Raw genomic sequence first — 26,905 nt, forward strand, 5'->3', positions numbered from 1 at the left:
ACTGAGAAAGACACCATGTACATGCTGCGCCAGCTTAGAAAGGCGACAGTCACTCAGAAGGAGATGACTGAGATTAGCCACCCGAGAAGACTTTTGGGAGGACTGATGCCTCCACTGTTGTGCATTTGCTATTTCTGGTAGGTTTGTTTGCTACTGGCACTCTAACCCTGACTGCCCCAAGAAGGCAGGTGTCAGAGATGCCAGAGGGTAGTGACAGACTGTATCGACAGCAGCAAAAGTTGGAAAGCTTAGGGAAAACCCTACAGGCAACTTCCTGTGCAACAGGGTTAAACCTTATTCCCCAACCAGTGGACATGATTGTTGGTGTTATACAGTGGGTTTATGCTTGTGTGCAACAGCCCAGAATGTTGACACAAGACCTGTTAAGGGAGTTTAGTGCCACTGTAGCCAGTCTAACCATGGCACAATTCCCAAACCCACTTGATTCCACTCTTTTAACCCCAGTTAACCCCATCGTTCATAGCTCGCCCAGAAGGCAATCCAAGATTGAATTCGGTTCCAAATCTTGAGATGGGTATGGCTACCAAAGCTATCCATTGGCTGTGTCTAAACGATTCACCAATGAAGGGTGTAAAGCTACTAATGAGCAGAGGGAGGTTAATGAACCCCATGAAGAGCAGGTGGGAAGTAAATGGCTGGTCAACACACCACATTTAACTGACACTATGACTTGTGACAGGTATGATACAGCTACCACAATGCAGCTACCTAACCAATAGTTTTCCTGTAAGTTCCTGAGGAGGCCATAGTACAGCATGGTAACTTAATACTGTACGGTCTGGAACCAGACAACATAAGACCAAACTTGAGGTCATGGATGCCTTCAGGTGCCACACTATTGAATTGGATAGAAATCCAAGAAACAGTAAGCCCTGAAGAGGTACAGGTAGTTAGTTTGCTTTAATGGAACAAACCTCCAAACCACCCTAGCAGATACCCAACACAGGTGTTGTGGTTTATCGGGGGCTGGGAACAGGAACTGTTGTTATTGTAACACTACTGCCAGGTAGCTGGATCATGACTGACAGTGTACTCTGAATGATGTACTCTCACATCAAGATGTACTCCGGGTAGCACAAATGAGTCAAAGGTAGCATGTCAAAAGAAAGGAAGTGACTTCTCCCCAAATATCTACTACAGAAGTATCAGATATTGACAGTGAGCTTCCTGATGTTTAATTCCTAGACTGAGATAATGTCTCCTACCGTGTTTATACATATCCAGATGTTATTCATCCTGTTTGTATCCAATGCTGGTTCCGTTATGAATTCTCGAGGAGTAATGTGGACATTTAAGGTTAAAGTTCTAATGGCAAGGGACATCACTTAACTCTGTTTTGTTTTGAAGGCAACAATGCCTCTGGACCTCGTGACCTTCAAAAAGGGGGGATATGTAGCGGCGAGGCTTATTAATAAGAAAGAATTAAGTGTTCTGAGCTTTCCCAAATTAGGCCTCATCTCTCTGTTCATCTCTGTGGTGCAGCCGCAGAGAAACTATTCATGCAGGCTGATTTAAGATGTTTTCTTTTGATAAGGACAGCTCCCAAAGGGGGATGCACTTAACTAAGCCTGGCTATCATGATCAATGGTAATCCATTGGTGCCTATCTGTCTAGGGAGTGCGAGTTGGACATCTGGACTGCATTCCTAAGTGTCAGGAGTAAGTGACTCATATCTCACCTTGATCAACCAATCAGGGACTGGTAGGGCCGAGTAACCCACGTGGGACTCTGATGCCCATGGAACTTTCAGCCAATCAACGAGCTGAAGTTCCTCCAGGTAAAAACAGGCAACACAGAGAGCCTGGGAGATTCAACAAGAAAGGGAAGATTCAGAGGAGATTCAGTAAGATTCTGGAGAGGATTCTGTGGACTGTTCTAAAGGGAATTCAAAGGAGAATTCCAGGGCAAGACGGCCCAGGAGCAGAAGGGTCCCAAGGGCAGGACATTCTCGCAGCGCGCCTCTTGACCATCCTGAGACTCAGCCCGGACAACCACGGAACGGCCAGTGTGTCCGAGTGCCAGAACTTTCCTTTGTTCTAAGAGTCTAGAGTGGAGGTTGCCAGAGAGTAACCAGCAGCAGGCCTCGTGAACAGGTCGGAACTGTGGACAGCTAATTCACTATTCAGAACTAGCTCTTCATCAGGAACGAAACGGTCCTCTTCCTGACTTGCTGGGACCCACAGTCATCTTTTCTCCTGTGCACAAACATTGCTAGTTAAAGCCAACAGTGAGCATCAGCAGCGCACCGTCGCAAGCCGCACAGCACAGCCTGGCACCGAGCCAGAGAGCGCGGATTGGACAGCAACAGCCTGCAACTATTTCCTTGTGTCTGCAGGAGATCTGAATCCCCAGAAATTGGATGAGTATTCAACTTCAATGCATTACAGCTCGAGAATTCAATTGTTATCGCAACCAGTTGATATCAATTGAATTCCTAAGAGTTATGTACTTGTTTTGAGTATCTAATGTAGAAGTTATAACCAAGTTCATTTATGAAACGATCTTAATGAATGATATACTGAACATATGTCCTCTTGATATGTGTAACTCTTTGTAACTGACTGAATATATACCTTTTGTATTCTGATAACCCTCTCGATAAGATCTGTTAGTTTTATATGGATATTCTATGTATTAATAAATGTATCCTCGTGTATTAGTACCTGTGTGTGTGCTTTGTTTGAGTTATGTCGCATGGTTGGATTCTAAAGCCATCAAAAGAATCAACTTTGTGATTTACTGCTACAATTAATAATTGTCTCAGTAAATGCCCAAACCCTACAGAACTGGTGCCTTCAGAGAGCCACTTCAGTTACATGTTTGGCGTCCCTGAGCCGTTTTTTTCTTACACGCGTCTGAACGGAAAACACAAACGACCAACTCGGAATGACTTGCCTTTGACGCTTATCAAAGCGTTCTTTGTGCATCGAACAGACCCACTCACCTCTTAGTGTGGCGGGATCTGCACAGTGCATGTCGCAGCGCTTCCTGCTTTCACTTCAATGTGCCCCCTCTCTTTTAGCCCAGGTTCGATCTGTCTCCCAGAATCACCAGGGCGCACGCACACACACACACCCGTGCCGTTGAAATGCTCTGCTTCATTTCTAAGGGCAACTCAACATTCACTCCTACCCCGAGTGCAGAAAAGACAGCGTCCGCAGCAACAACAGCTCAGGTCTCTGCACAGCAGCTAAGCTGCCCCCATCTCCTCTGCTCTGCGGCTCCTGCGGAGTGGAGTCCTGCCTGGAGCCGTGTTTGCAGGCGGCAGCTCCCCGCGCCCTGTCTGTGCGTCGTGTCCAAGAGCTCCTGGGAGGAAGAGAGAGCCCTCCCACGCGGGGGCTTTTCCACAGTCTGTGTGAGGAGGGGCGGGTGTGTCCAGTAGCTTATCGAGCGGAAGCCTGGGGCAGCGGAGAGCTGTGATCGTGCAGACCTTGAGGTGTCACCTCTTTGTCTGCTATCCCGCCCCCCCTCCGCCCAAGCTCTGCTCCAAAGTAGCCCGGCAACCCCTCACACCTGCACGTGTCACAACCTAAGGTGTGGTCATGAGACACCCATGGGGTGTCGTTCTGTTCTTGCTAATTGTTTCCTGCCCGTCGGAGGCAGGAGTCCATGCGAGGAAGATGCGCTGGACAGAGCTCAGAGGGCGCACCTGGGTGGCTTTCCTTCTGAGTGACGTTCCTGCAACACTCTCCCGCTACTCTTGGTGCGCTCATGCCGCAACACAGGAAGGCTGGAGCAGGTGGCTGTGGGCTCTGCGCACCGCCGAAATTGCTCAGTTGGGAGAGCGTTAGACTGAAGATCTAAAGGTCCCTGGTTCGATCCCGGGTTTTGGCATTTTGTTTCATCGCGCCCTTTGTTCCTCTCTCCAGCGCCCCCTGCCTAAAGTGACGCTTCCCTTTCTCAGCCCGAAACGCAAGCGAGACACCAGCAGCGGTCCCTGCAGGTTTCCGTAGTGTAGCAGCTATCACGTTCGCCTAACCTGCGAAATGTTCCCGGTTTGAGACTGGGTGGAAACAGCCTCGTTTTGCACGCTCCTGTACTTCACAGAGGTCTTGAGCGACCGGTCATTTGTTCCCAATGTGTTTCCGGTGCCTTCATGCACTCTTGTACCAAACGCACGTTCCTTCTGTACGCGGAGCCGATCATTTGCAATTGGGCTGTGCCGACAGCCCAGGACGAGCTCTGTCGGCTCAAAAGCAGCGCAGGACCTGCAAGAACAACAGAAAGATTAGCATCCAGCGGGGGCTTCTTAGTGAGCCCAAGATCTCATCAAGAATCGGCTCCAGCAACAGGGCTGAGCGCATTATTCCATTCTCCGACCACTCTCGGTGTAAACAAGTCCCTCCTGGTCTCTGCTTGAATTGCACTTTCCTGCGTTTGCTTTGGTGTAACTGGCTTCGCCTGCATGGGCGAATGTGAAGAAGATCCTTAGTAAGTCATTGAAGAAAACCGAGAAGAGCTCGGAGTGGCCTCTGTCGTTCATCAACCATCCAGTCAGGCAGTACTCCTCTGTAAAGTGCCGTTCGTTCACATCGATTGGCTTTTTTTTGCCTTCATTCGTGCGAGTAGTAAAAGCAGACGCCCCTATTCTGCCGTGACCCGGATTCGAACCGGGGTTGTTGCGGCCATAACGCAAAGTACTGATCACTATACGATCACAGCGAGTTACCGAGACACACATGGCAGGGCGGAAAGGGCTGTGCTCTCTTCGTGTGACATAATTCAGTCCTGACGTTGCATTTCAACTGAGCCCCAGTATACATCGACCCTTCGACACTCTGAGTGACAACTCTCTTGCGTGTTTTCTCATATTTATGTAGTTTGCTTGCATGATGCCGGGAACAGCATGATTGTTCGCTGCCATATAGTCTAGCGGTTAGGGTTCCTGGTTTTCACCCAGGCGGTTCGACTCGGTTTTGCCTCCTGCTTTCCAAAAGATCAGCACCGTGTACGAAAGAGCCGCATTAAAACTACTCGAACGTGCAAAACGTGCGAGAAGAGGGGGCACTTGTTTCCAACCGAAACTTCTCGCATGTGAGACGAGCTGATCATCGCTGTGGGAGGGTTACTCTGGTAGACAGGGCTGACCTTCGGCAATAGGATTTTTAGTCTCCAAGATGATATTTACACTTTCTGGAGAGGCGATTTTCTCCCGATTTCGTCGATTGCGTGGAGAGGGCTGTAGAATGTGGCGCCGCCTTTCCTGCTCCGTCCATGACAGGCGTGCTGGTCTCTGGAGAGAGAGCACGGTCCATCAGCGCACTCCAATAAAGGCACTGGAAGCAGCTGAATCGCATTGGCGAAGCTCAGCACTGGGCCGCTGGGCACGTCTTACCACCGTTTCCGTAGTGTAGTGGTTATCACGTTTGCCTCACATGCGGAAGGTCCCTGGCTCGAAACCGGGCGGAAACAGACTTCTTTTGTCGCCAGGCACATAAGGGGATTGGGGATTCGCCTAGCACTGTGATCGAACAGACCCACTCACCTCTTAGTGTGGCGGGATCTGCACAGTGCATGTCACAGCGCATCCTGCTTTCACTTCAATGCGCGTCCTGATGTACCCCGGTCTCCCGCGTGACAGGTGGGGACAGGTGACAGGTCCTATACTAACGAGGAAGACATCGCTCTCTCCGACCCCCGGCATCGTGTCCCGACCCAGCATGCTGGAAGCCGACGCGTGCTGTGATTCCTTTACGGAGCAGAAATGACAACCGAGGAGCAGAGAGATCATTTCAGCATTTCGAGTCTGAACGGAAAACACAAACGATCAACTCGGAATGACTTGCCTTTGAGGCTTTTCAAAGCGTTCTTTGTGCATCGAACCTCTTAGTGTGGCGGGATCTGCACAGTGCATGTCGCAGCGCTTCCTGCTTTCACTTCAATGTGCTTCCTGATGTCGAGTCGTGTGCTGTGCGGAGGCTCTGAAAGCGAGAGCAATGAAAAGGTGCACGACGCTGTGAAAGAAAACAGAGAAGTGAAAGGCAGTCCTTTCTCTAAGGAGGTGAAAGAAAAGCTACTCCCCGTCGAGGAATCGAACCCCGGTCTCCCACGTGACAGGCAGGGATACTTGCCACTATACTAACAAGGAAGACATCCTTCTCTCCGACCCCCGGCATCGTGTCCCGACCTAGCGTGCTGGAAGGCGACGCGTGCTGTGATCCCTTTACGGAGCAGAAATGACAACCGAGGAGCCGAGAGATCATTTCAGCATTTCGCGTCTGAACGGAAAACACAAACGACCAACTCAGAATGACTTGCCTTTGACGCTTTTCAAAGCGTTCTTTGTGCACGATGACTGCGCTGCTTAGCAGATACAAATGGGTTGTACAACTTTGAACTAGCAAATGGAAGAGGGCTGAAGTAAGAGACAAGATGTAAAAAGGGTTAACTTAAGTCAGTTCTGCCTGAAAATTAGACTTCTAAGCAACAGGGGTTTATGGCAGGAAAGGGGGTTAACTGATAAGGATTCCAGATGCGAGGGGGCATAATCTTAAACTGACCATTTGGCCAGGGTCTCTTAACTGGCCAAATACCATGACTCCCCCCCCCCTTACCAGAACACCGAATGACGTCTGAAGCAGCAAGGAAGGACTATATAACCTAAAAGTTTGTACCGGCACATCGAACAATACTTCGGTTTTGTTGTTTCTTGCGGGAAACAAGACTTCGGCTTTATTGTTCCTTGCATGCAATACACTCATCTGTTTTACTTCATCTCGGGATCCAGAACCTTATTCTTTCTGTTACAACAAATTTGGCTTAGTCGGCGGATGCTCCAGAAGGCGCAGAACTTCCCATCGGTAGGAGAGACGGTCAGCGCTCACATTACTAAGAGGTATGGACTCCTCTTTTTTTTAAAAAAAAGTCCCGACTCTCTCTGATCGATAGGGAAATCTCTGCTCCCTGCGAGAATCCCCCGAGATGACAGAGTAAACGTGAGTTCCTGAATTCCTCTGGCCCGGGGAAGACACCGGTGTATGTAATGTGTGGTTTGCTGTAAGCCCAGAATTTGGTCTGGCAGGCGGTCCGCGATATTGTGTACAGGCGTTCGAAGCTGGTGTAGGCGTCCCACACTGACAGATTGAAGAAACTGAGTCTCTTTAGTCTGAAGGGAGTGTCTCACACTGACAGGCCGGAGGAACTGAGTCTCTTTAGTCTGAAGGGAGTGTCTCACACTGACAGATTGAAGAAACTGAGTCTCTTTAGTCTGAAGGGAGTGAACCCAGGTGCCCTGTGCTGAGCCAGGATCAGGGTGGAGTGGCGATTGCCATGATCTGGCGAGCACAAAGCTTCATCAGCTGCCTTTTGCCACAGGAGGTAAGAGGATGTCCAGTGATGACGTGCTTCCCTGTCTGTCATGGCAGTGAACAGGTCCTGGTTACAGGATCTCTAAAAAAGGAAATAAAGACTGAAATCAGATCCGACCCACCATGCTGCCACGGCGACGGTGCACTGCTCAGTGAAAGTGGCAGCCTGTTCCTGGACTGTGGGTGGAAACTGGAGCACCTGGAGGAAACCCCCACAGACCAGGGAGAGAACATGCAAACTCCACACAGACAGCACCCACACCCCAGGTCCTGCACTGTGAAGCATGCCCGACGATGCGGAAGGGTTTTACAAATGAGTGTGTAACTCACACTGGTGCCCAGGATGGCCTGCTACCGGAACGCAACCTAATTTTCTTAATGCAGTTTGTTCGAAGCGGTTCGCAGGAGCTGGAGGTGAGGACTGAGCTGGGGTCCAGGGTGCGAGAGTGACTGCTGATGTCGTGTATGTGTGTGTGTGTGTGTGTGTGTGTGTGTGTGTGTGTGTGTGTGTGTGTGTGTGTGTGTGTGTGTGTGTGTGTGTCTGGATCATTGTGAGCGCCGTCAGGTTTGTGTATTTGTTTAAACAAGAGGACGTGTCTGTGCGGGTCTGACTCTGTGTGAAGGTGCAGCTCTAACTGTGTGCGCGCGGGCCTGTCTATCTCTCTACAATGCATGAGGGGCTAAATCTGCCTCCGAGAACCCGACTTTTCAGAAGAAAAATCTATGAAAAGGCACGGCCTGGCCCTCTTCTCTTGCTCTCGACGTACAACACACTGGGGGATGAAGCTGGTGTCTTCAGCTGTAACCCTAGCTATTTATGCAAACAGCTCTTTTATGAAAAGCAGCTCTAGGCCTAGACAAGAGGAACAGATTAAACAAATCTTGGATTTATGGCTCATTCAAAGCAGACTGAGCGCTGCTATACTGTATGTAGGAGCCAGAGATGAAGAATGAGCTATTTAAGGAAATCAGGAGTGTGAGAGAGGGAGTGTGTGTTTTTCCTCCCAATAGAGAAGGCTTGTGGTTCTTTTTGCTTTTCTGCACAGGCTGCCAACGTGAGTACGTGTTGGGTTCTTGGTTTGAATGCTCGAGTTGTCAGGCTGGCGTTTTTTGTTCCTGTTGGAGCCCATAATTGTGAACAAGGCGCTTGAGGACGTCTCTGTGCGGGTGTGTGTTTGTAATGACGTGTGTGTGCCTCTCTGTTTCAGTATAAAAAATGCATTTAAGACATTCAGCCTTTTCATGTTCCTAATATTCTTTCCTTCTCGACAATAATAACTAAGGTGGCTGCTGGAAGAGGTGTTAATGGGGCCAGCAGGGGGTGCTCACCCTGCGGTCTGTGTGGGTCCTAATGCCCCAGTCTAGTGATGGGGACACTGGACTGTAAACTGGCGCCGTCCTTCGGATGAGACGTAAAACCGAGGTCCTGACTCTCTGTGCTCATTAAAAATCCCAGGGTGTTTCTCGAAAAGAGTAGGGGTTTTACCCCAGTGTCCTGGCCAAATTTCCCATTGACCCTTACCAATCATGGCCTCCTAATCACCCCCCTCTCTGAACTGGCTCCATCCCTCTGTTCTCCTCCCCACTGAGAGCTGGTGTGTGGGGAGCGTTCTGGCGCACTATGGCTGCCGTCGCATCATCCAGGTGGATGCTGCACATTGGTGGTGGTGGAGGGGAGTCCCCATGTCCTGCAAAGCGTTTTGAGTGGAGTGTCCAGAAAAGCACTATATAAGTGTAAGCAATTATTATTCATTATAATGTAATAAATCCATTATTTCTCACCCCTCCATTGCAAGGCATACACAACACAAACACCAGGAACAATTATCTCAGAAGCCAGTTAACCTCCCAGAAGAAATAAAAGGCGTTAAAAGTAAGTATCTCCTTTAGGTGAGGACAGACTGGATCAAACAAAAACAACATTTGAAGTGAATTGCAAATGTATTGAGTTGTGATGCAACTGTAACTTGAACCTAACATGACTGGGGCGTGCATTTTTGAAATTGCATTTTCACAGCTGAAATACAAAATGAAGCTGATCGCAGTCCAAACTCAAGGTATTGTTGTAAAACTAAATATTCAACATGTTTCTACCTGTCCCTTTTCAGCTCACTCAGAAGTCCATAGCCTGCAGCCTGGTGCCTCTTTGACTCTCTCCCTCCACACTGCTGGTCCAGTGGAGGTGCTGTTTGATCCTGCAGGATCTGTCCAGTCTCGTATAGTCTTACTGAGCAGCGCAGGGCTCCCTGGCCCCAGGTACAAACAGTGAGTGTCAGTGCAGAACAGCTCTCTGACACTCCGCTCCCTCACTCCAGCTGATCAGGGCAACTACACAGAGAGGGACCTTAAGGGAAGCAGTATCAGCACTGTGATCGTCACTGTGGGTGGTAAGCAGGTCTACAGTAGGGTCACTAGAGGGCTCTATATTCTTGACAGAGTGTGTTCTTATATCATCCTCTGTCCTGATTGTCTTTCAGCTCACAGAGACACTGTCACCCTGCAGCCTGAAGCCTCTCTGTCTGTCCCTCTGTTCACTGGAGAGCCAGTGGAGGTGCTGTTTGATCCTGCAGGAGGTGGAAACTGGGCCTCAGTGTGTTCTGTCCAGAACAGCACAGCCAGCTGTGTCCCCCAGTACAGTTTTTTTTTTATTTTTGATGATTAGCCATATGTTGATTACAATATTGTACATAATGTATAATTTGAGCTCGATATTTTTCAGGAGTGAATGATTGTATATTTTCAGAATAAATTTCTAAACCAAATTATTGTCCCTCGATCTCTGTCTCTCTCTCAATCTGCTGTCTGTCTGTCCCTGCCTCTCTGTCTCTCTCTTTCAGCCCCGTCTGTCAGTCTGTCTGTCCCTCGATCTCTGTCTCTCTCTCTCTCCTTCCTCTCTCTCTCTTGGTTTGTTTGTCCCTCAATCTCAATCTTTCTCTTTGCCTGCTGTCTTTCTGTGCCTTCATCTTTGTCTCTCTCTCTCCTTCCTTTCTGTCTGTCTCTCTGTCTGTCCTGCGTTGTCCCAGCTGGGCCTGTCTCCCCGGCTCTCTGCCTTCAGCTCTGTTCCCCGATGTCCCGCCAGCCCGTCTCTCTCTCAGCCTGTCTCTTGACTTGCAGGAAGAAGAGGAGGTGGAGACAGCTCCTCCGGCAGGAGAGAAAAAGGAGGTCAGTGCTGGTCCCACCCTGCCTCCTGTCCTGTCTGTGGTGGAGTTTCGCCGTCTTGTCTGTCCCTGGGTCTCAGTGTCTCTCTCTCTTTCAGCCCTGTCTGTCAGTGTCTCTCTCCTCCTCCTCCCTGTCCTCAGTGTGTCTCTCTTCTCCTCCTCTCTGTCCTGTGGTGTCCAGTCAGTGTGTCTCTCTCCTCCTCCTCTCTGTCCTGTGGTGTCCAGTCAGTGTGTCTCTCTCCTCCTCCTCTCTGCCCTGTGGTGTCCAGGCAGTATGTCTCTCTCCTCCTCCTCTCTGTCCTGTGGTGTCCAGGCAGTGTGTCTCTCTCCTCCTCCTCCTCTCTGTCCTGTGGTGTCCAGTGGGTCAGTATTAGTGGGCTACACCCAGGCTCACTCACTGCGAGTGTGATCTCAGCAGAGTCTCTGTGCTCTTGGGACACTTGACTCACCTGTCTCTCTCTCCCTGTGCTGTCCCTCTCCTGCCCCCTCTCTCCCTCCACGGACTCCAGCTGGAGGAGGTCCAATCACCACCTCCTGTGAGACAGAAGAAAAAAAAGGTGGGTAATGCTCTGATCATCTCTTTACTCCTATCCAGTGTCCAGTCAGTGTGTCTGTATGAACCCCTCTCTCTCTCAGTGCAGTGTTCATGTACTGGAGTGTCCAGTCAGTGTGTCTGTTGAACCCCTCTCTCTCTCAGGTCAGTGTTCATGTACTGGAGTGTCCAGTCAGTGTGTCTGTATGAACCCCTCTCTCTCTCAGTGCAGTGTTCATGTACTGGAGTGTCCAGTCAGTGTGTGTGTGTATGAACCCCTCTCTCTCTCTTAGTGCAGTGTTCATGTACTGGAGTGTCCAGTCATGTGTCTGTATGAACCCCTCTCTCTCTCTCAGTGCAGTGTTCATGTCCTGGAGTGTCCAGTCTGACTCTTAACGTGACTCTCCTGTCTCTGCTTCAGAAGCGCTGGTGCGTCTTTTTAAACTCCCTGAGCTGCGTGTCGGTGGAGACAGATGATCAGGACGAGCCGATGGAGGCGGCGGAGACCGTGGGTCAGGAGAGGAAGAGCGAGGGAGAGGAGGAGCAGGCTGCCGGGAAGGACAAGAAGAAGAAGAGGAGGTGCAGGTGAGCAGACAGGGGGGCGCCGCCCGGTCGTGTCTGTGATTCAAGGAGGAGTCTCCTCTTGCTGTTTGATGTCATGGTGACGTCTGTGTCTGTGTCCCTCACACCTGCAATAACAATATTCTTTCCAGGTTCCTTTCCTGGTTCTGTGCCAGCTAAGATCTGGACTGGACTGAACTAGACTGGACTGGACTGGACCGAAGCCGAGGGACCCCAGTCTGTGCTGGACCGAAGCCGAGAGACCCCAGACTGTGCTTGACCGAAGCCGAGAGACCCCAGACTGTGCTGGACTGAAGCTGAGGGACCCCAGACTGGGCTGCACTGGAGCTGAGGGACACCAGACTGGACTGGACTGGAGCTGAGGGGCCCCAGTTTGTGCTGGACCGAAGCTGAGGGGCCCCAGACTGTGCTGGACCGGAGCTGAGGGACATCAGACTAGACTGCACTGGAGCTGAGGGACCCCAGACTGGACTGGACCAAAGCTGAGGGACCCCAGTCTGGACCGAAGCTGAGGGACCCCAGTCTGTGCTGGACCGAAGCTGAGGGACCCCAGACTGTGATGGACCGAAGCTGAGGGACCCCAGTCTTGACTGCACTGGAGCTGAGGGGCCCCAGACTGGACTGGACTGGAGCTGAGGGGCCCCAGACTGGACTGGACTGGAGCTGAGAGACACCAGACTGGATTGGACTGGAGCTGAGGGACACCAGACTGGACTGGACTGAAGCTGAGGGGCCTCAGACTGCACTGGACTGAAGCTGAGGGGCCCCAGACTGGACTGAAGATGCGGGGCCCCAAACTGGACTGGACTGAAGCTGAGGGACCCCAGACTGGACTGTGGAAAACTTTCACATTATCTCCACCTGAGTCCTCAGATCGTCTGCATGACCCTGTATTATTTTAAGGTCCTGTGATGATCATAAGATGGGGGGGGGGGGGCACTAAATAAACCCTTGACATTAATCTGTATTGTAATTTTTGTTCTTTTGTTAAGCATCAATAAAATGTTTTTAAAAAAAATCTTTAGCTTTTGTTTTTTTCCCTCCTCCCCACCGAAACGAACGAACAGAGTCTGTCCTTCTCTTTCATCCCGGAGAGTTTGTGGTTGACGGATTGAGGCCGAGAGCCCTCGTCGTCGGCGTGCCACCAGTTGGCGGGGATATAGCAGGGGGAGCATCGTGTCCAATACTCCTTGAAACGAGACAGATTTCATGCCACCTCCGTCTGAAGAGAAGGAAGTCGACCACGAAGTCCAGGGTCCTAGGAAGCTCTTTAGCCATCGTTTGCCCAGCAGCCATCTCACCCTGCAGCTCCCAGCTGGCAGCCCCCTCCCCACTGGAGCCCAGCAGGTGGGAGCCTGGTCAGTACCTGGAGGGGAGACTGCTGCTGGGAGAGGTGTTAGTGGGGCCAGCAGGGGACGCTCACCCTGCGGTCTGTGTGGGTCCTGATGCCCCAGTATAGTGATGGGGACACTAGACTGTAAACAGGCGCTGTCCTTCGGATGAGACGTCAAACCGAGGTCCTGACTCTCTGTGCTCATTAACAATCCCGGGGTGTTTCTGGAGAAGAGTAGGGGTGTTACCCCAGTGTCCTGGCCTGATTCCCCCCCTGGTCTTGACCCATCATGGCCTCCTTATCACCCCCCTCTCTGAACTGGCTCCATCCCTCTGCTCTCCTCCCCACTGAGAGCTGCTGTGTGCTGAGCGGACTGGAGCATCATCCAGGTGGGGGCTGCACACTGGGGGGGCTGGAGGGGATCCCCCTGACCTGGGAAGAGCTCTGAGTGGAGAGTCTAGACTTATTAATTATTATTATTATTATTCGTGCTGCACTGGGCTTCAGTCCTGGCAGTGAGAGTCAGTACAGATACTTATGACTGTATAATAATACACGATAGAAATGGAAAACAGGGTAGCGCTGTAGTCTCTTCGAAACGTTTTGAACTGCCAGAAGAAGTTTTCACAACCCGGACTCGTGAAGGTACAGGTCTTCTCCCATCGTCCGGAGCAAGGTGTATCGTGTCCTGGTGATTTCTCCCGTTTCGAATGGAGTTTAATGTCGCGTTTCTACTTTATGAGAGAGAGGCACTGAACATCCTGTGATGGACTGTTGTCCTGTCCAGGGTGTGTGTCCGTCCTGTGATGGACTGGTGGATCACAATATTAATTCTCCTCCTTGATTCCCTCCTTCATCGCCAGAGTGAAAGCGGGACACGGCAGTAAAAGCTCAGCCCTGCGGGTGGTGGTCCTCTCGGCCACATGGGGGCGCTGTGGCTCCACGGGGGGGGGTTATGTTCAAGTCCCGCTGGGAATCGCACCGACGCGGCGGAGTTCGTGAACGTCCCAGACACCAAGAAAACGAGAGAGAGATAAAAGGTCGTTTTCGGGGTTCAAGAAGCAACCCCGAGATTCAGCGAGTTTCCCCGCTGAGCTTACTCTGCCGAAAACATGCAGGTTTTATTTTTGTCCCGTGCCCCCCCTCACACAGGCCGTTTCTGTAGCATGAAGTTGTGTTTTTTTGCACAGTGGTTGGTGAGGGGCGAAATTTTATTTCTTTTTTTCCCACGGTCTGAAACAGAAACAGCCGGGTGGTGTTGTAGAGAGGTCAACGTGCCTAGTTTTCCTCATCTGCGAAGCCCGTTTTTTTTTGGGGGGGTCGTGAGGTCCCACGCAGCGCTCGGAAAAGAAAATGGCGTTTCTTTTCCCCGCAGGACGGGGGGGGGACCCGTGTTTTTTGGACGTGGCGTGGCCCGAAATTTCCGCCCTTGGGCGCTAGAGGGGGGTGGAGGTTGGTCTTTCTTTGATTTGGGGGTCTGGGGGGGGGGGGTGCTAATTTCACTGAACCAAACCCCACGGAAACCCGTGTCGGACGTGGGGGTGCTGAATGCGCCCTCGACGTGATTTTGTCTTTAAATTCAAGTGCAGCTTTTGTAACCCTTGGGCCGGAAACAGCTGGACCCGTTTCCCCTGCCTGTCCGAGGTGGCGACTACCGGGGTCGTACAGGGACACCCGGCTGGCCGCTGAGAGTTGGAAAAATAAAATGTCCACCTAAAAAAAAAAACAACCGCGAAAAATTTCGGCCATTTTTGTTTCGCGGCCGCGTTGGGGGCGACGTCACGATGGCGTCACAATGAGCCGCCTGACGTCACAGAGCGGCGGATTCTAGCGGGGGGCGGCGCCGGAGCCCCGTGAGCTCAGAGGAGTGAAGAGAGAGGAGGAGGAAAGGACTATATAGCGCTTTCTAAACACGTGTTTCTTCCAAAAAAGATTCGCGGGTTACTTCGACTTCAATCAAATAATAGTTTCAGCTTCAGATTCACTCTGAAGTATCCCCGTGAAATCGGTAAGTCAGTTAAAAATGCCGCTGTCGAGAAATAACAAAATAAGTTGAGAAATAAGTTGGTTTTTTTTCCCGTTACTCCACTCTTATGGGTGTGATCGTGCTGTAAAAAGATATTGAGAGGAGGTGCACCTCTACACAGAGAGTGGTGGGGGTGGGGAACAAGCTGCCCAGCCCTGTGGTTGAAGCCGATACCCTGGCTTCTCTCCAGACACAGCTGGGTGAGCTCCTCCAGTCAGGACAGGAGGGTCTACTGTACACAGAGGGGGGCGGGGGTGGGGAACAAAGCTGATACCCTGGCTTCTCTCCAGACGCAGCTGGGTGAGCTCCTCCAGTCAGGACAGGAGGCTCTTCTGTACACAGAGGGGGGCGGGGGTGGGGAACAAGCCGCCCAGCTGTGTGGCTCCGCCCCCTCCCCTCCCCTCTGTGACTCTGCTTGTCTCGGCAGGACGATGGACCAACAGAGATGCCGCACGGCCGTGCGCGGTCGCAGCAGGACCCGGGCCCGGCGAGGCGTCGTAAGTCCACCCCTCCCGCCCGCCGTCCAGCGTCCAGCATCCAGCCCTCCTCCGACTGGCCTCTCCGCCCCCAGCAGCGCTCGCTGTATTATAATAATAATAATAATAATAATAATAAACTTCACTGATAGAGCACCTTTCACACACATAGCAGTGCAAAGCGCTTGACAGACCAGGTCTCACGGTAACACCTCCAGACGAGGAGAGACACTTCCAGTGGTGATCTTGACTGAGGACACGCCTCGGCTCAAGAGACAGGGTCGCGGGTCCGAGGAAAACCAAGCTGCAGGTCCATTATGGCCTTCTGAGAGCACAGATTGCCTCTGAACGTCCCACACTCTTCCTGGACACACTGTAGAGACTCACCTGTCCAGACTCTTACTGGACACACTGTACACACTCACCTGTCCAGACTCTCACTGGACACACTGTAGAGACTCACCTGTCCAGACTCTTACTGGACACACTGTACACACTCACCTGTCCAGACTCTCACTGGACACACTGTAGAGACTCACCTGTCCAGACTCTTACTGGACACACTGTACACACTCACCTGTCCAGACTCTCACTGGACACACTGTAGAGACTCACCTGTCCAGACTCTTACTGGACACACTGTACACACTCACCTGTCCAGACTCTTACTGGACACACTGGTCAGACTCACCTGTCCAGACTCTCACTGGACACACTGTACACACTCACCTGTCCAGACTCTCACTGGACACACTGTAGAGACTCACCTGTCCAGACTCTTACTGGACACACTGTACACACTCACCTGTCCAGACTCATACTGGACACACTGGTCAGACTCACCTGTCCAGACTCTCACTGGACACACTGTACACACTCACCTGTCCAGACTCTCACTGGACACACTGTACACACTCACCTGTCCACACTCTCACTGGACACACTGTAGAGAGGGCCCAAGGCCCCTAGTCTCGACTCGATTGGGCTGGGCTATGTGGTCAGAGCTGTCTCGGAGATGGGCTGTTTGGCGTCTTCACAGGTCACACCGGTCAGGCCGATTTCGGACTGGCAGCGGGAGAGGTCCCGGCCCAAGTCCCGGTGCTTTTCCGTAAGTCTGACCCGGTCGCCTTCCGCGAGACTGGACCGGCCGCCCTGTGGTGGGCCCGGTGCCCCACATCTACCCTACAGCTCCCCCCACTGACCCCTAAACTCCCAATACCCTACAGCTCCCCAGACTGACCCCTAAACTCCCGATACCCTACAGCTCCCCACACTGACCCCTAAACTCCTGATACCCTACAGCTCCCCACACTGACCCCTAAACTCCCGATACCCTACAGCTCCCCCCACTGACCCCTAAACTCCCGATACCCTACAGCTCCCCACACTGACCCCTAAACTCCCGATACCCTACAGCTCCCCACTCTGACCCCCACAGTCCTGATGGCCGAGAGGTCTCTGCTTGCTGTAGTGATTGAGTGAGCTCTGTGGACCTGACCTCTGTCTTGTGTCCTCGTTTCCAGCGTCTCCTAGTGGTCCGGCATTTCACCAGAGCTGAAGGTGAGATCTGGGGAGGAGACAGGGCACCCCCTAACACCCCTGAGCTGGGTTACAGGGTAAGACAGCTTCTTACTGTTGGACACACCTGTCCACACTCTTACTGGACACACTGGACACACTCGCCTGTCCAGACTCTTACTGGACACACTGGACACACTCACCTGTCCAGACTCTTACTGGACACACTGTCCACTCTCACCTGTCCACACTCTCACTGGACACACTGTAGAGACTCACCTGTCCAGACTCTCACTGGACACACTGTACACACTCACCTGTCCGGACTCTTACTGGACACACTGGTCAGACTCACCTGTCCAAACTCTCAGTGGACACAATGTACACACTCACCTGTCCAGACTCTTACTGGACACACTGGACATACTCACCTGTCCAGGCGTAGTCTCTGCTCCTCATCCCCCCTGTGTTGTGTTTCCCCCTCTCCCCGCTGGACAGAATCCTGTGGTGTCTTCGTGCTTCCCCGAGCTCGTCCAGAAGCTGGAGAGGGCGGCCAAGCTGCAGCTGGAGCTCCCGGGGTCGCAGGCTCGTCCCGCTCGGGCTCGCCCGGCTCGTTCCGCTCGGTGTCCCCCCCCTCCTCGCCCGAGAGCCCCCTCCGCTCCCCGCCCCTGGCCCCCCCCTCCGGCCCCCTCAGGCCCCTGACCGCCCCACCCCGCCGCCCCCCCTTCCTCCCCGCCATGCCCCTCGAGCCCCCCCTGCTGCCCGGGGCGGTGCCCCTGCCCCTGCCCCCGCCCGTCCTGCCCCCCATCGCCCGCCCGGCCCCGCCAGGCCCCGCCTGGGGCTCCCCGGTGCGGAGGGCAAGGAGAGAGGCTGAGATGTCTGACGAGGCAAGTGGGGCAGAGTCTGTCCGTCTGTCCGTCCATCTGTCTGTCCGTCCATCTGTCCTTCTGTCCGTCTATCCTTCAGTCTATCTGTCCTTCTGTCCATCTGTCTTTCTGTCCTTTTCTGTCTTTCTGTCCATCAGTCCATATGTCCTTTTCTCTGTCTCTGTCATCTGTCCATCTGAGCTTCTCTCTTTCTGTCTTTCTGTCCTTCTGTCTGAGTCTCTGTGTCTGTCCCTCTCTCCCTGTCTCTCTCCCTCTCTCTTTCTATGTCTCCCTGCTCTCTGTCTGTCCTGCGTTGTCCCAGCTGGGCCTGTCTCCCTGTGTCTCTCCGTGTGTCTCCCTGCTCTCTGTCTGTCCTGCGTTGTCCGAGCTGGGTCTCTCTCCCTGTGTCTCTCTGTGTCTCCCTGCTCTCTGTCTGTCCTGCGTTGTCCCAGCTTGGCCTGTCTCCCTGTGTCTCTCCGTGTGTCTCCCTGCTCTCTGTCTGTCCTGCATTGTCCCAGCTGGGTCTCTCTCCCTGTGTCTCTTCGTGTGTCTCCCTGTCTGTCCCTCTGTCTGTCCTGCGTTGTCCCAGCTGGGCCTGTCTCCCCGGCTCTCTGCCTTCAGCTCTGTTCGCCGATTTCTCGCCAGCCCATCTCTCTCTCAGCCTGTCTCTTGACTTGCAGGAGGAAGAGGAGGTGGAGACAGCTCCTCCGGCAGGAGAGAGGAAGGAGGTCAGTGCTGGTCCCACCCTGCCTCCTGTCCTGTCTGTGGTGGAGTTTCGCCGTCTTGTCTGTCCCTGGGTCTCAGTGTCTCTCTCTCTTTCAGCCCTGTCTGTCAGTGTCTCTCTCAGCCTGCTGTCTGTCTGTCCCTGCCTCTCTGTCTCTCTCTCTTTCAGCCCTGTCTGTCAGTCTGTCTGTCCCTCGATCTCAGTGGCTCTCTCTCGGCCTGCTGTCTGTCTGTCCCTGCCTCTCTGTCTCTGTCTCTTTCAGCCCTGTCTGTCAGTGTCTCTCTCCTCCTCCTCTCTGTCCTGTGGTGTCCAGGCAGTGTGTCTCTCTCCTCCTCCTCTCTGTCCTGTGGTGTCCAGTGGGTCAGTATTAGTGGGCTACACCCAGGCTCACTCACTGCGAGTGTGATCTCAGCAGAGTCTCTGTGCTCTTGGGACACTTGACTCACCTGTCTCTCTCTTTCTCTCCCTGTGCTGTCCCTCTCCTGCCCCCTCTCTCCCTCCTCGGACTCCAGCTGGAGGAGGTCCAATCACCACCTCCTGTGAGACAGAAGAAAAAGAAGGTGGGTAATGCTCTGATCCTCTCTTTACTCCTGTCCAGTGTCCAGTCAGTGTCCAGTCAGGGTGTCTGTATGAACCCCTCTCTCTCTCAGTGCAGTGTTCATGTCCTGGAGTGTCCAGTCAGTGTGTCTGTATGAACCCCTCTCTCTCAGCGCAGTGTTCATGTGCTGGAGTGTCCAGTCAGTCAGGGTGTCTGTGTGAACCCCTCTTTCTCTCAGTGCAGTGTTCATGTACTGGAGTGTCCAGTCAGTGTGTCTGTATGAACCCCTCTCTCTCTCAGTGCAGTGTTCATGTACTGGAGTGTCCAGTCAGTCAGGGTGTCTGTGTGAACCCCTCTCTCTCTCAGTGCAGTGTTCATGTACTGGAGTGTCCAGTCAGTGTGTCTGTATGAACCCGTCTCTCTCTCAGTGCAGTGTTCATGTCCTGGAGTGTCTAGTCAGTGTGTTTGTATGAACCCTCTCTCTCTCAGTGCAGTGTTCATGTCCTGGAGTGTCCAGTCCGACTCTTAACGTGACTCTCCTGTCTCTGCTTCAGAAGCTGCGTGTCGGTGGAGACAGATGATCAGGATGAGCCGATGGAGGCGGCGGAGACCGTGGGTCAGGAGAGGAAGAGCGAGGGAGAGGAGGAGCAGGCTGCCGGGAAGGACAAGAAGAAGAAGAGGAGGTGCAGGTGAGCAGACAGGGGGGCGCCGCCCGGTCGTGTCTGTGATTCAAGGAGGAGTCTCCTCTTGCAGTTTGATGTCATGGTGACGTCTGTGTCTGTGTCCCTCACACCTGCAATAACAATATTCTTTCCAGGTTCCTTTCCTGGTTCTGTGCCAGCTAAGATCTGGACTGGACTGGACTAGACTGGACTGGACTGGAGCCAAGGGACACCAGACTGGACTGGACCGAAGCCGAGGGACCCCAGTCTGTGCTGGACCGAAGCCGCGAGACCCCAGACTGTGCTTGACCGAAGCTGAGGGACCCCAGACTGTGCTGGACTGAAGCTGAGGGACCCCAGACTGGGCTGCACTGGAGCTGAGGGACACCAGACTGGACTAGACTGGAGCTGAGGGGCCCCAGTTTGTGCTGGACCGAAGCTGAGGGGCCCCAGACTGTGCTGGACCGAAGCTGAGGGACCCCAGACTGGACTGGACCGGAGCTGAGGGACACCAGACTAGACTGCACTGGAGCTGAGGGGCCCCAGACTGTGTTGGACCGAAGCTGAGGGACCCCAGACTGGACTGGACCAAAGCTGAGGGACCCCAGTCTGGACCGAAGCTGAGGGACCCCAGTCTGTGCTGGACCGAAGCTGAGGGACCCCAGACTGTGATGGACCGAAGCTGAGGGACCCCAGTCTTGACTGCACTGGAGCTGAGGGGCCTCAGACTGGACTGGACTAGAGCTGAGGGGCCCCAGACTGGACTGGACTGGAGCTGAGAGACACCAGACTGGATTGGACTGCAGCTGAGGGACACCAGACTGGTCTGGACTTTTGTAAAGCATCAATTTTTTAAAAAAAATCTGTTTAGCTTTTGGTTTTTTCCCTCCCCCCCCCCTCCCTGGTTGCTGCTGGGAGAGGTGTGAGTGGGGCCAGCAGGGGGCGCTCTCACCCTGTGGTCTGTGTGGGTCCTGATGCCCCAGTATAGTGAAGGGGGACACTGGACTGTAAACAGGCACTGTCCTTCGGATGAGACGTCAAACCGAGGTCCTGACTCTCTGTGCTCATTAACAATCCCGGGGTGTCTCTGGAGAAGAGTAGGGGTGTTACCCCAGTGTCCTGGCCTGATTCCCCCCCTGGTCTTGACCCATCATGGCCTCCTAATCACCCCCCCTCTCTGAACTGGCTCCATCCCTCTGCTCTCCTCCCCACTGAGAGCTGCTGTGTGCTGAGCGGACTGGAGCATCATCCAGGTGGGGGCTGCACACTGGGGGGGCTGGAGGGGATCACCCTGACCTGGGAAGAGCTCTGAGGGGAGGGTCCATACTTATTAATTATTATTATTATTCGTGCTGCACTGGGCTTCAGTCCTGGTAGTGAGAGGGGGACTCTGTGATCAGGACAGATACTTATGACTGTATAATAATACACGATACAAATGGAAAACAGGGTAGCGCTGTAGTCCCTTCGAAACGTTTTGAACTGCCAGAAGAAGTTTTCACAACCCGGACTCGAGAAGGTACAGGTCTTCTCCCATCGTCCGGAGCAAGGTGAGAGGCCACCCCCTCGGGGAACAGTATCCCAGATGCACCCCCCGCCACCACCCAAAACGACACACACTTCTGTGACGATTGGGAGACCCCGGTTCGACCAGCCCCTGCGGTGGAGGAAACGACCCGCTGGAGAGAACACGCAGACTCTACACAGAAGGGTCACCTCGGCATTTATTCCAACAGCAAAACAACACCAGAGAGAAACGGTCTCCGAAAGAGAAGCGCACACCGGGAAAAACACGACGGGGTCATTACAAATGGGAATAGGAGTTCTTTTTTTCTTTTCCGGACGTCAGTTGTATCGTGTCCTGGTGATTTCTCCCGTTTCGAACGGAGTTTAATGTCGCGTTTCTACTTTATTAGAGAGAGGCACTGAACTTTGGGGAACGTGACATCCACCCAGTATTACTAGTAGGTTGATAAATATAAATGTTCTTTTTCCCCCCGTATGATACCTCACGAAATATAATGATGGCCAACTCCTTAAGTCGAAATTTAAACCCTTCTCACGCTACAAGACAGTCCGTCAACATTGCCGCGGCCCGAAGCGCGACCTTCGGTATGACGTTGGCGGAAAAGGGGGTAGGGTAAGTACGTCACAGCCGGGGGAAGCCCCTATCACGTGAGAGGGGTGCGGCGGGCGACGAGCCCCCGGGGGCGAACAGAAGTTGATTTGCGTGGGGTGTGGAAACACTACACGACCGGGCAAGCGAGCCGTTTTTTTTTTAGTTTTGTTTTTTCCAGAACATCAGAACAACCGCAGAGATGACCATCGATCCACCTCCAGACGTTTTGTTTTTTGTCCTCTTTGGCCCCCAAAATAAAAAAAAAACTGGGATCCATCGTGGCGTTGCCAAATTAAAACGTCAACCACTTTTCGGGCTTTCGTGCTGTCCATGATGAAACAGTCATGGTTGTGTAAGCATACGTTACGTCACAGACCGGCGGCGCTCGGACGTGAGGAGTGTCGTTACGTTTTTGAAACGGGCACGTCAGACAAGATCTCTGACAAGATCTCCGAAAAACCCAAACCTGTAAGATTCAATTTCAATTCAGTTTTTTATATAGCGCCTTTCACAACAAGAATGCCCCAAGGCCCCGAACAAAGGAGTTGTTCCACACCCCCGCCACCCTCTGTGTACAGTAGAGCCCCCTGTACTGACTGGAGGAGCTCACCCAGCTGTGTCTGGAGAGAAGCCGGGGTATCGGCTTCAACCACAGGGCTGGGCGGCTTGTTCCCCACCCCCACCCCCTTCTGTGTACAGAAGAGCCTCCTGTCCTGACTCCAGTGAGTGAGTGAGTGTGTGTGTGTCCTGTGATGGACTGGTGTCCTGTCCAGGGTGTGTGAGTGTGTGTGTCTGTGTGTCCTGTGATGGACAGATGGTACCAAGCCTGGACACCCATGAGACACTGGCTTCCTCAGAAGACTCTCACGGAGGGCACACTGTCCCTAACCCAGGTCCAGAAGAAACTACAGTGATCTATAATTCCTGCACCTCGGAAGGGTTTATGACGTCTATGTCCGGCGCCCGCGCCCGTGGACCGGCGGTTTGGCGTCGCGCTCCGCAGCTCGAGCTTCGGTGCGAGGCAGGGCGGGAGGGAGTCGATGTGGCCTCGGCGCCATCTTTGCTGGTGAGTCAATTGTGAACGTTGCGGTACAATAAACCATCAATAAACCTTTTCCCACCCCGTCCAGTATTTCTGTCGCGGCCCACGTCCCTTACAATCGACAAACTATAAAAAAAACAGTAGCCCTTCGCAACATTACACGCCATTTTTTTTATTTTAAACGTCCGCTAGATACGCAGGTGGCTCGATACCTGTCTTATCCTCACCGGCGTCTTTATACCGGCAAGTGAATTTTATTTGGGGTCCCTCAGAATTGTGACAGAAATGTCAGTGAACCACAATAAAAAACGAAACTTTTTTTTAAAGGCGGTGAATGGATTTTCTGAGTAACCGTGTACCGACTAACGTAAGGAAAAAAAAGTTGTCTTTCCCTACGAAGACGTTTTGGTACAGGACTTTCTTTAAATATCGGTTGTGCATAGCGTTTTACAAAAAGTTGATGATGATCTTGGAGATAATTGCAAAGGAAAATTGAGATAACTACCAAAACATTACGTGTGAAACGACAGGACAGAACTTTGAACCCACAAAGAAACAAAGGTATGAAATATTGCCTCGTCATGGGGGGTTGATAATTGTAGTAAGTGTTCCTAATTTTCGTAAAGAAATGTATATTATGGGAGTCACACGTGAGATTTAGTGTATATACGTTTCATATTGTGCATATATACGGGGTTAAAAAGTGGAATGAGTATGATTATAAACTCGTGTGTCCTATAATCAGATAATTTTTGAACAAGCTTTGATTAGACAGGTGAAAAACAACATCAGATCCTTTTTTTTAATATATTCTCACGTCTGAATATCAGCTTCTCCCCTCTGGCCAACATTTCAGGGCTCCCAGGTGTAGATCCCAAATTGAAACAAATATTAATTTGTTACCCAGTTAGACAGTTAATAGAAGTGAGTGACCAGGGTAAATAAAGGTGGGTCAGTGTAAACTGTTTATTCTGGACCAGACTTCGTCATGTGTGATATGTCATGACTTCTTATATTAAGTTTTATCTTTATATTTAGTTCTACATGTGTAATAGATGCGATGTGTGTCCATAAAAAGGTTTCTCCAGGGGAAAATCAAGTTGGTTTTAAAACCGTGTTTCCTTTTTAGGGTACGTTTGCATTCCAAGTGTGGGGTTTTTGCCTTTTTATCATATTTTGGATGTGAATCCGTGGTATTTTTTCTGAGACAAGTTGCCTTTCTTATACGCGGAGGGATCTGCTCGTGAGATGTCCGCTTGGTCCATTTCTGAGCTCAGTATAAGGTGTAGAAAGCATGACTGTCATCATAACCCGCCTCTCACCCAGGTGTGGAATAATGTTGTGACTATTGCTTCAGCAATAACATGCTGATTGCATGTTTCTAGATGGGTATAACAGAGATCTCAACTACTGAGGGGCCTTATTAATAAAGTCTCCACAGCCGAAGCGCTGTGTCTCTTTTCAGCTGGCGATAAACCTTTCCTCGATCCTTTGCGGACTTGTAAAACTGTTCCTGATCAGAATAAAAAACACTCACGCTAATACACAAGCACCCGTGTCTCGCCAAAGCTGACAAATAAACAGACGGACAAGCCGCACTGCACGTGTGAACAGGGGAATGAGCGAGCGAGCGGGGATAGGGCGCCTCCTGCGCTTAAAAGCTTACAGCACCTGGTATTCCCAGGCGGTTTCCCATCCAAGTACTAACCAGGCCCATCCCTGTTTAGCTTCCGAGATCAGACGAGATCAGGCGTGCTCAAAGGGGTGTGGCCGTAAACGAGAGCAAGGCTCGCTGGCACCCTTCTTATTGAGAGGACAGCTCCGTCACCTCTTTTACGACGCTGCTTTTTTTCCCTTGCGTTTTTTTCTTCTTCCCACGTTTTTTCTCTTCACTGCCTTCGTCCCCGCTCTATTTCACTTCAGCCTTTCACTCTTGCTTCCTTCCAATGAGGACGGAGCTGCGGGAGAAAGGGCGCTATAGAGGATCGCTGTGGAGAGCTGCTGCTGTGCTTTGACATCTGAGCTCTGTGGAAAACGATCTCAATACAATTCTGAAAAACGCGACTCTCCGAACGCCAGCCGAACAAGTCTCCACAGCCGAAGCGCTGTGTCTCTTTTCAGCTGGTGATAAACCTTTCCTCGATCCTTTGCGGACTTGTAAAACTGTTCCTGATCAGAATAAAAAACGCTCCCGCTAATACACAAGCACCCGTGTCTCGCCAAAGCTGACAAATAAACAGACGGACAAGCCGCACTGCACGTGTGAACAGGGGAATGAGCGAGCGAGCGGGGATAGGACGCCTCCTGCGCTTAAGAGCTTACAGCACCTGGTATTCCCAGGCGGTCTCCCATCCAAGTACTAACCAGGCCCATCCCTGTTTAGCTTCCGAGATCAGACGAGATCAGGCGTGCTCAAGGGGGTGTGGCCGTAAGCGAGAGCAAGGTTCGGTGGCACCCTTCTTATTGAGAGGACAGCTCCGTCACCTCTTTTATGATGCTGCTTTTTTTCCCTTGCGTTTTTCTCCTCTTCCCACGTTCTCTCTCTTCACTGCCTTCGTCCCTGCTCTATTTCACTTCAGCCTTTCACTCTTGCATCCTTCCAATGAGGACGGAGCTGCGGGAGAAAGGGCGCTATAGAGGATCGCTGTGGAGAGCTGCTGCTGTGCTTTGACATCTGAGCTCTGTGGAAAACGATCTCAATACAATTCTGAAAAACGCGACTCCCCGAATGCCAGCCGAACAAGTCTTGAAGTGGAAATCTAATAAGTAAATTGATTCTTAAAATGTAGAGAGCTTTGCAAAGAAATATATTGGGGCTTTTAGATAATATATTTAAAGGATGTAATTGCTGTGCTACAGTACGTGCAGAATTTTAGAAAACAGTGCGTCAACAAAGTACACTGTTTAGGTTACTTTAGAAGACAATGTACCAAAACAATATATGCTGTCTGGGTCGTTAGAATTAGCTGAAAGTAACTGATAAGCTTTGAATAACATATCTAGTGCTTCTTCTTTCGCTTTTTGATGTAATCTGTTTTCTTTTAGGGAAAGTGGAAGTTTTAGAAGGGACAAAGCGCTGAGCTTTTTTTACAGCGCAACGTCTTATGAAAACCCTGTACTGCTTGTAACAAATTGAGTCTCTGGTTGCTCCCAATATTGAAATAAAGACCTTACTCAGGTGAGAACTCTCTCTTGTGGCTTCCTTGATAGTTATATTTCCATGACACCGGTTTTAATGTCTGTAGATTGTATCTTATTTTTATTTTTTGTTTTGTTTCATGTTCATATTATGTGTTTTCACCCAGTTGACTCCAGTTAATAACAGTTCACCCAGTTAATAGCCACTTTTTATGCACGAAAAACGGGTGATCTTTCTATCTCGTGATCAGCTTAGTATCTTTCTGTAACTTTTTTTCTTCTTAATTAAACGTTTAAAATACATGAATTTCATAAAGACAACACACGTTTCAAACAGAAAAAAATCATATTCTGTTCTCTTCCTGGTATGTATAACAGATCAGCAGGTCTTATTTTCCCAATTGCTTTTTTCCACTGTATTTATCATATTGGCAAGCCAATGTCCTCTCTTAGCTAGGTAATGTTACTTGTGGATGTGCTGCTGCGTTGCGTAGAAGCACATGTATCCATAGAAAGTGTATTATACTACTATTTGAGCTACAGTACATAAAAATAATTATATCGTTATTAATTTCTTTAGGTACGTGATTCCATATTATATTCCCTATTAATCAAATTCTAAAAGTATGCTTTTGTTTACTCCGATAACGAGCACATTCACAGAAAATGTTAATATCTTATGACTTCTCACAAAGTATATAAACTTAAGATGGTCAGAAGGAGCATGTAAAAACGTTTCCGAAACGTGGTAAAATCTTACTACATGTAAGACTTTGATGCTTAAAATGTTTAGGAAGAAAGTGGAATACTGGTGTGTATTTTTTCTTTAAACTACCAATACCAGCCATATACAGTTTACACTA

General features: G+C 51.2%; 1 protein-coding gene, 1 non-coding gene and 1 pseudogene across 2 annotated transcripts in view; 1 reads left to right on the forward strand and 2 right to left on the reverse strand.

Moving 5' to 3' along the window:
• Positions 1–9,357: 9,357 nt before the first annotated feature.
• The window catches only part of LOC148826642 (scavenger receptor cysteine-rich domain-containing protein SCART1-like), a 78,007-nt gene continuing 60,459 nt past the window's right edge, over positions 9,358–26,905 (forward strand). Inside the window, exons 1-14 of the mRNA XM_088926361.1 lie at positions 9,358–9,385; positions 9,644–9,715; positions 10,384–10,490; positions 11,440–11,603; positions 15,387–15,456; positions 16,475–16,543; positions 16,959–16,995; positions 17,452–17,844; positions 18,441–18,547; positions 19,056–19,147; positions 19,636–19,770; positions 21,815–21,883; positions 22,237–22,330; positions 22,866–22,928. Coding sequence (XP_088782487.1) covers positions 9,358–9,385; positions 9,644–9,715; positions 10,384–10,490; positions 11,440–11,603; positions 15,387–15,456; positions 16,475–16,543; positions 16,959–16,995; positions 17,452–17,844; positions 18,441–18,547; positions 19,056–19,147; positions 19,636–19,770; positions 21,815–21,883; positions 22,237–22,330; positions 22,866–22,928 — 1,500 coding nt within the window. The remainder of the gene's footprint in view (positions 9,386–9,643; positions 9,716–10,383; positions 10,491–11,439; positions 11,604–15,386; positions 15,457–16,474; positions 16,544–16,958; positions 16,996–17,451; positions 17,845–18,440; positions 18,548–19,055; positions 19,148–19,635; positions 19,771–21,814; positions 21,884–22,236; positions 22,331–22,865; positions 22,929–26,905) is intronic.
• Positions 24,564–24,682, reverse strand: LOC148826643 (5S ribosomal RNA; annotated as a pseudogene).
• LOC148826644 (5S ribosomal RNA) lies at positions 25,220–25,338 on the reverse strand. The gene has a single exon (XR_016091989.1). It is a non-coding gene; the product is annotated as a 5S ribosomal RNA (ribosomal RNA).

This window comes from Atractosteus spatula, chromosome 10 (genome assembly GCF_055471065.1).
Source record: "Atractosteus spatula isolate fAtrSpa1 chromosome 10, fAtrSpa1.hap1, whole genome shotgun sequence".
Taxonomy (NCBI): Eukaryota; Metazoa; Chordata; class Actinopteri; order Semionotiformes; family Lepisosteidae; genus Atractosteus; species Atractosteus spatula.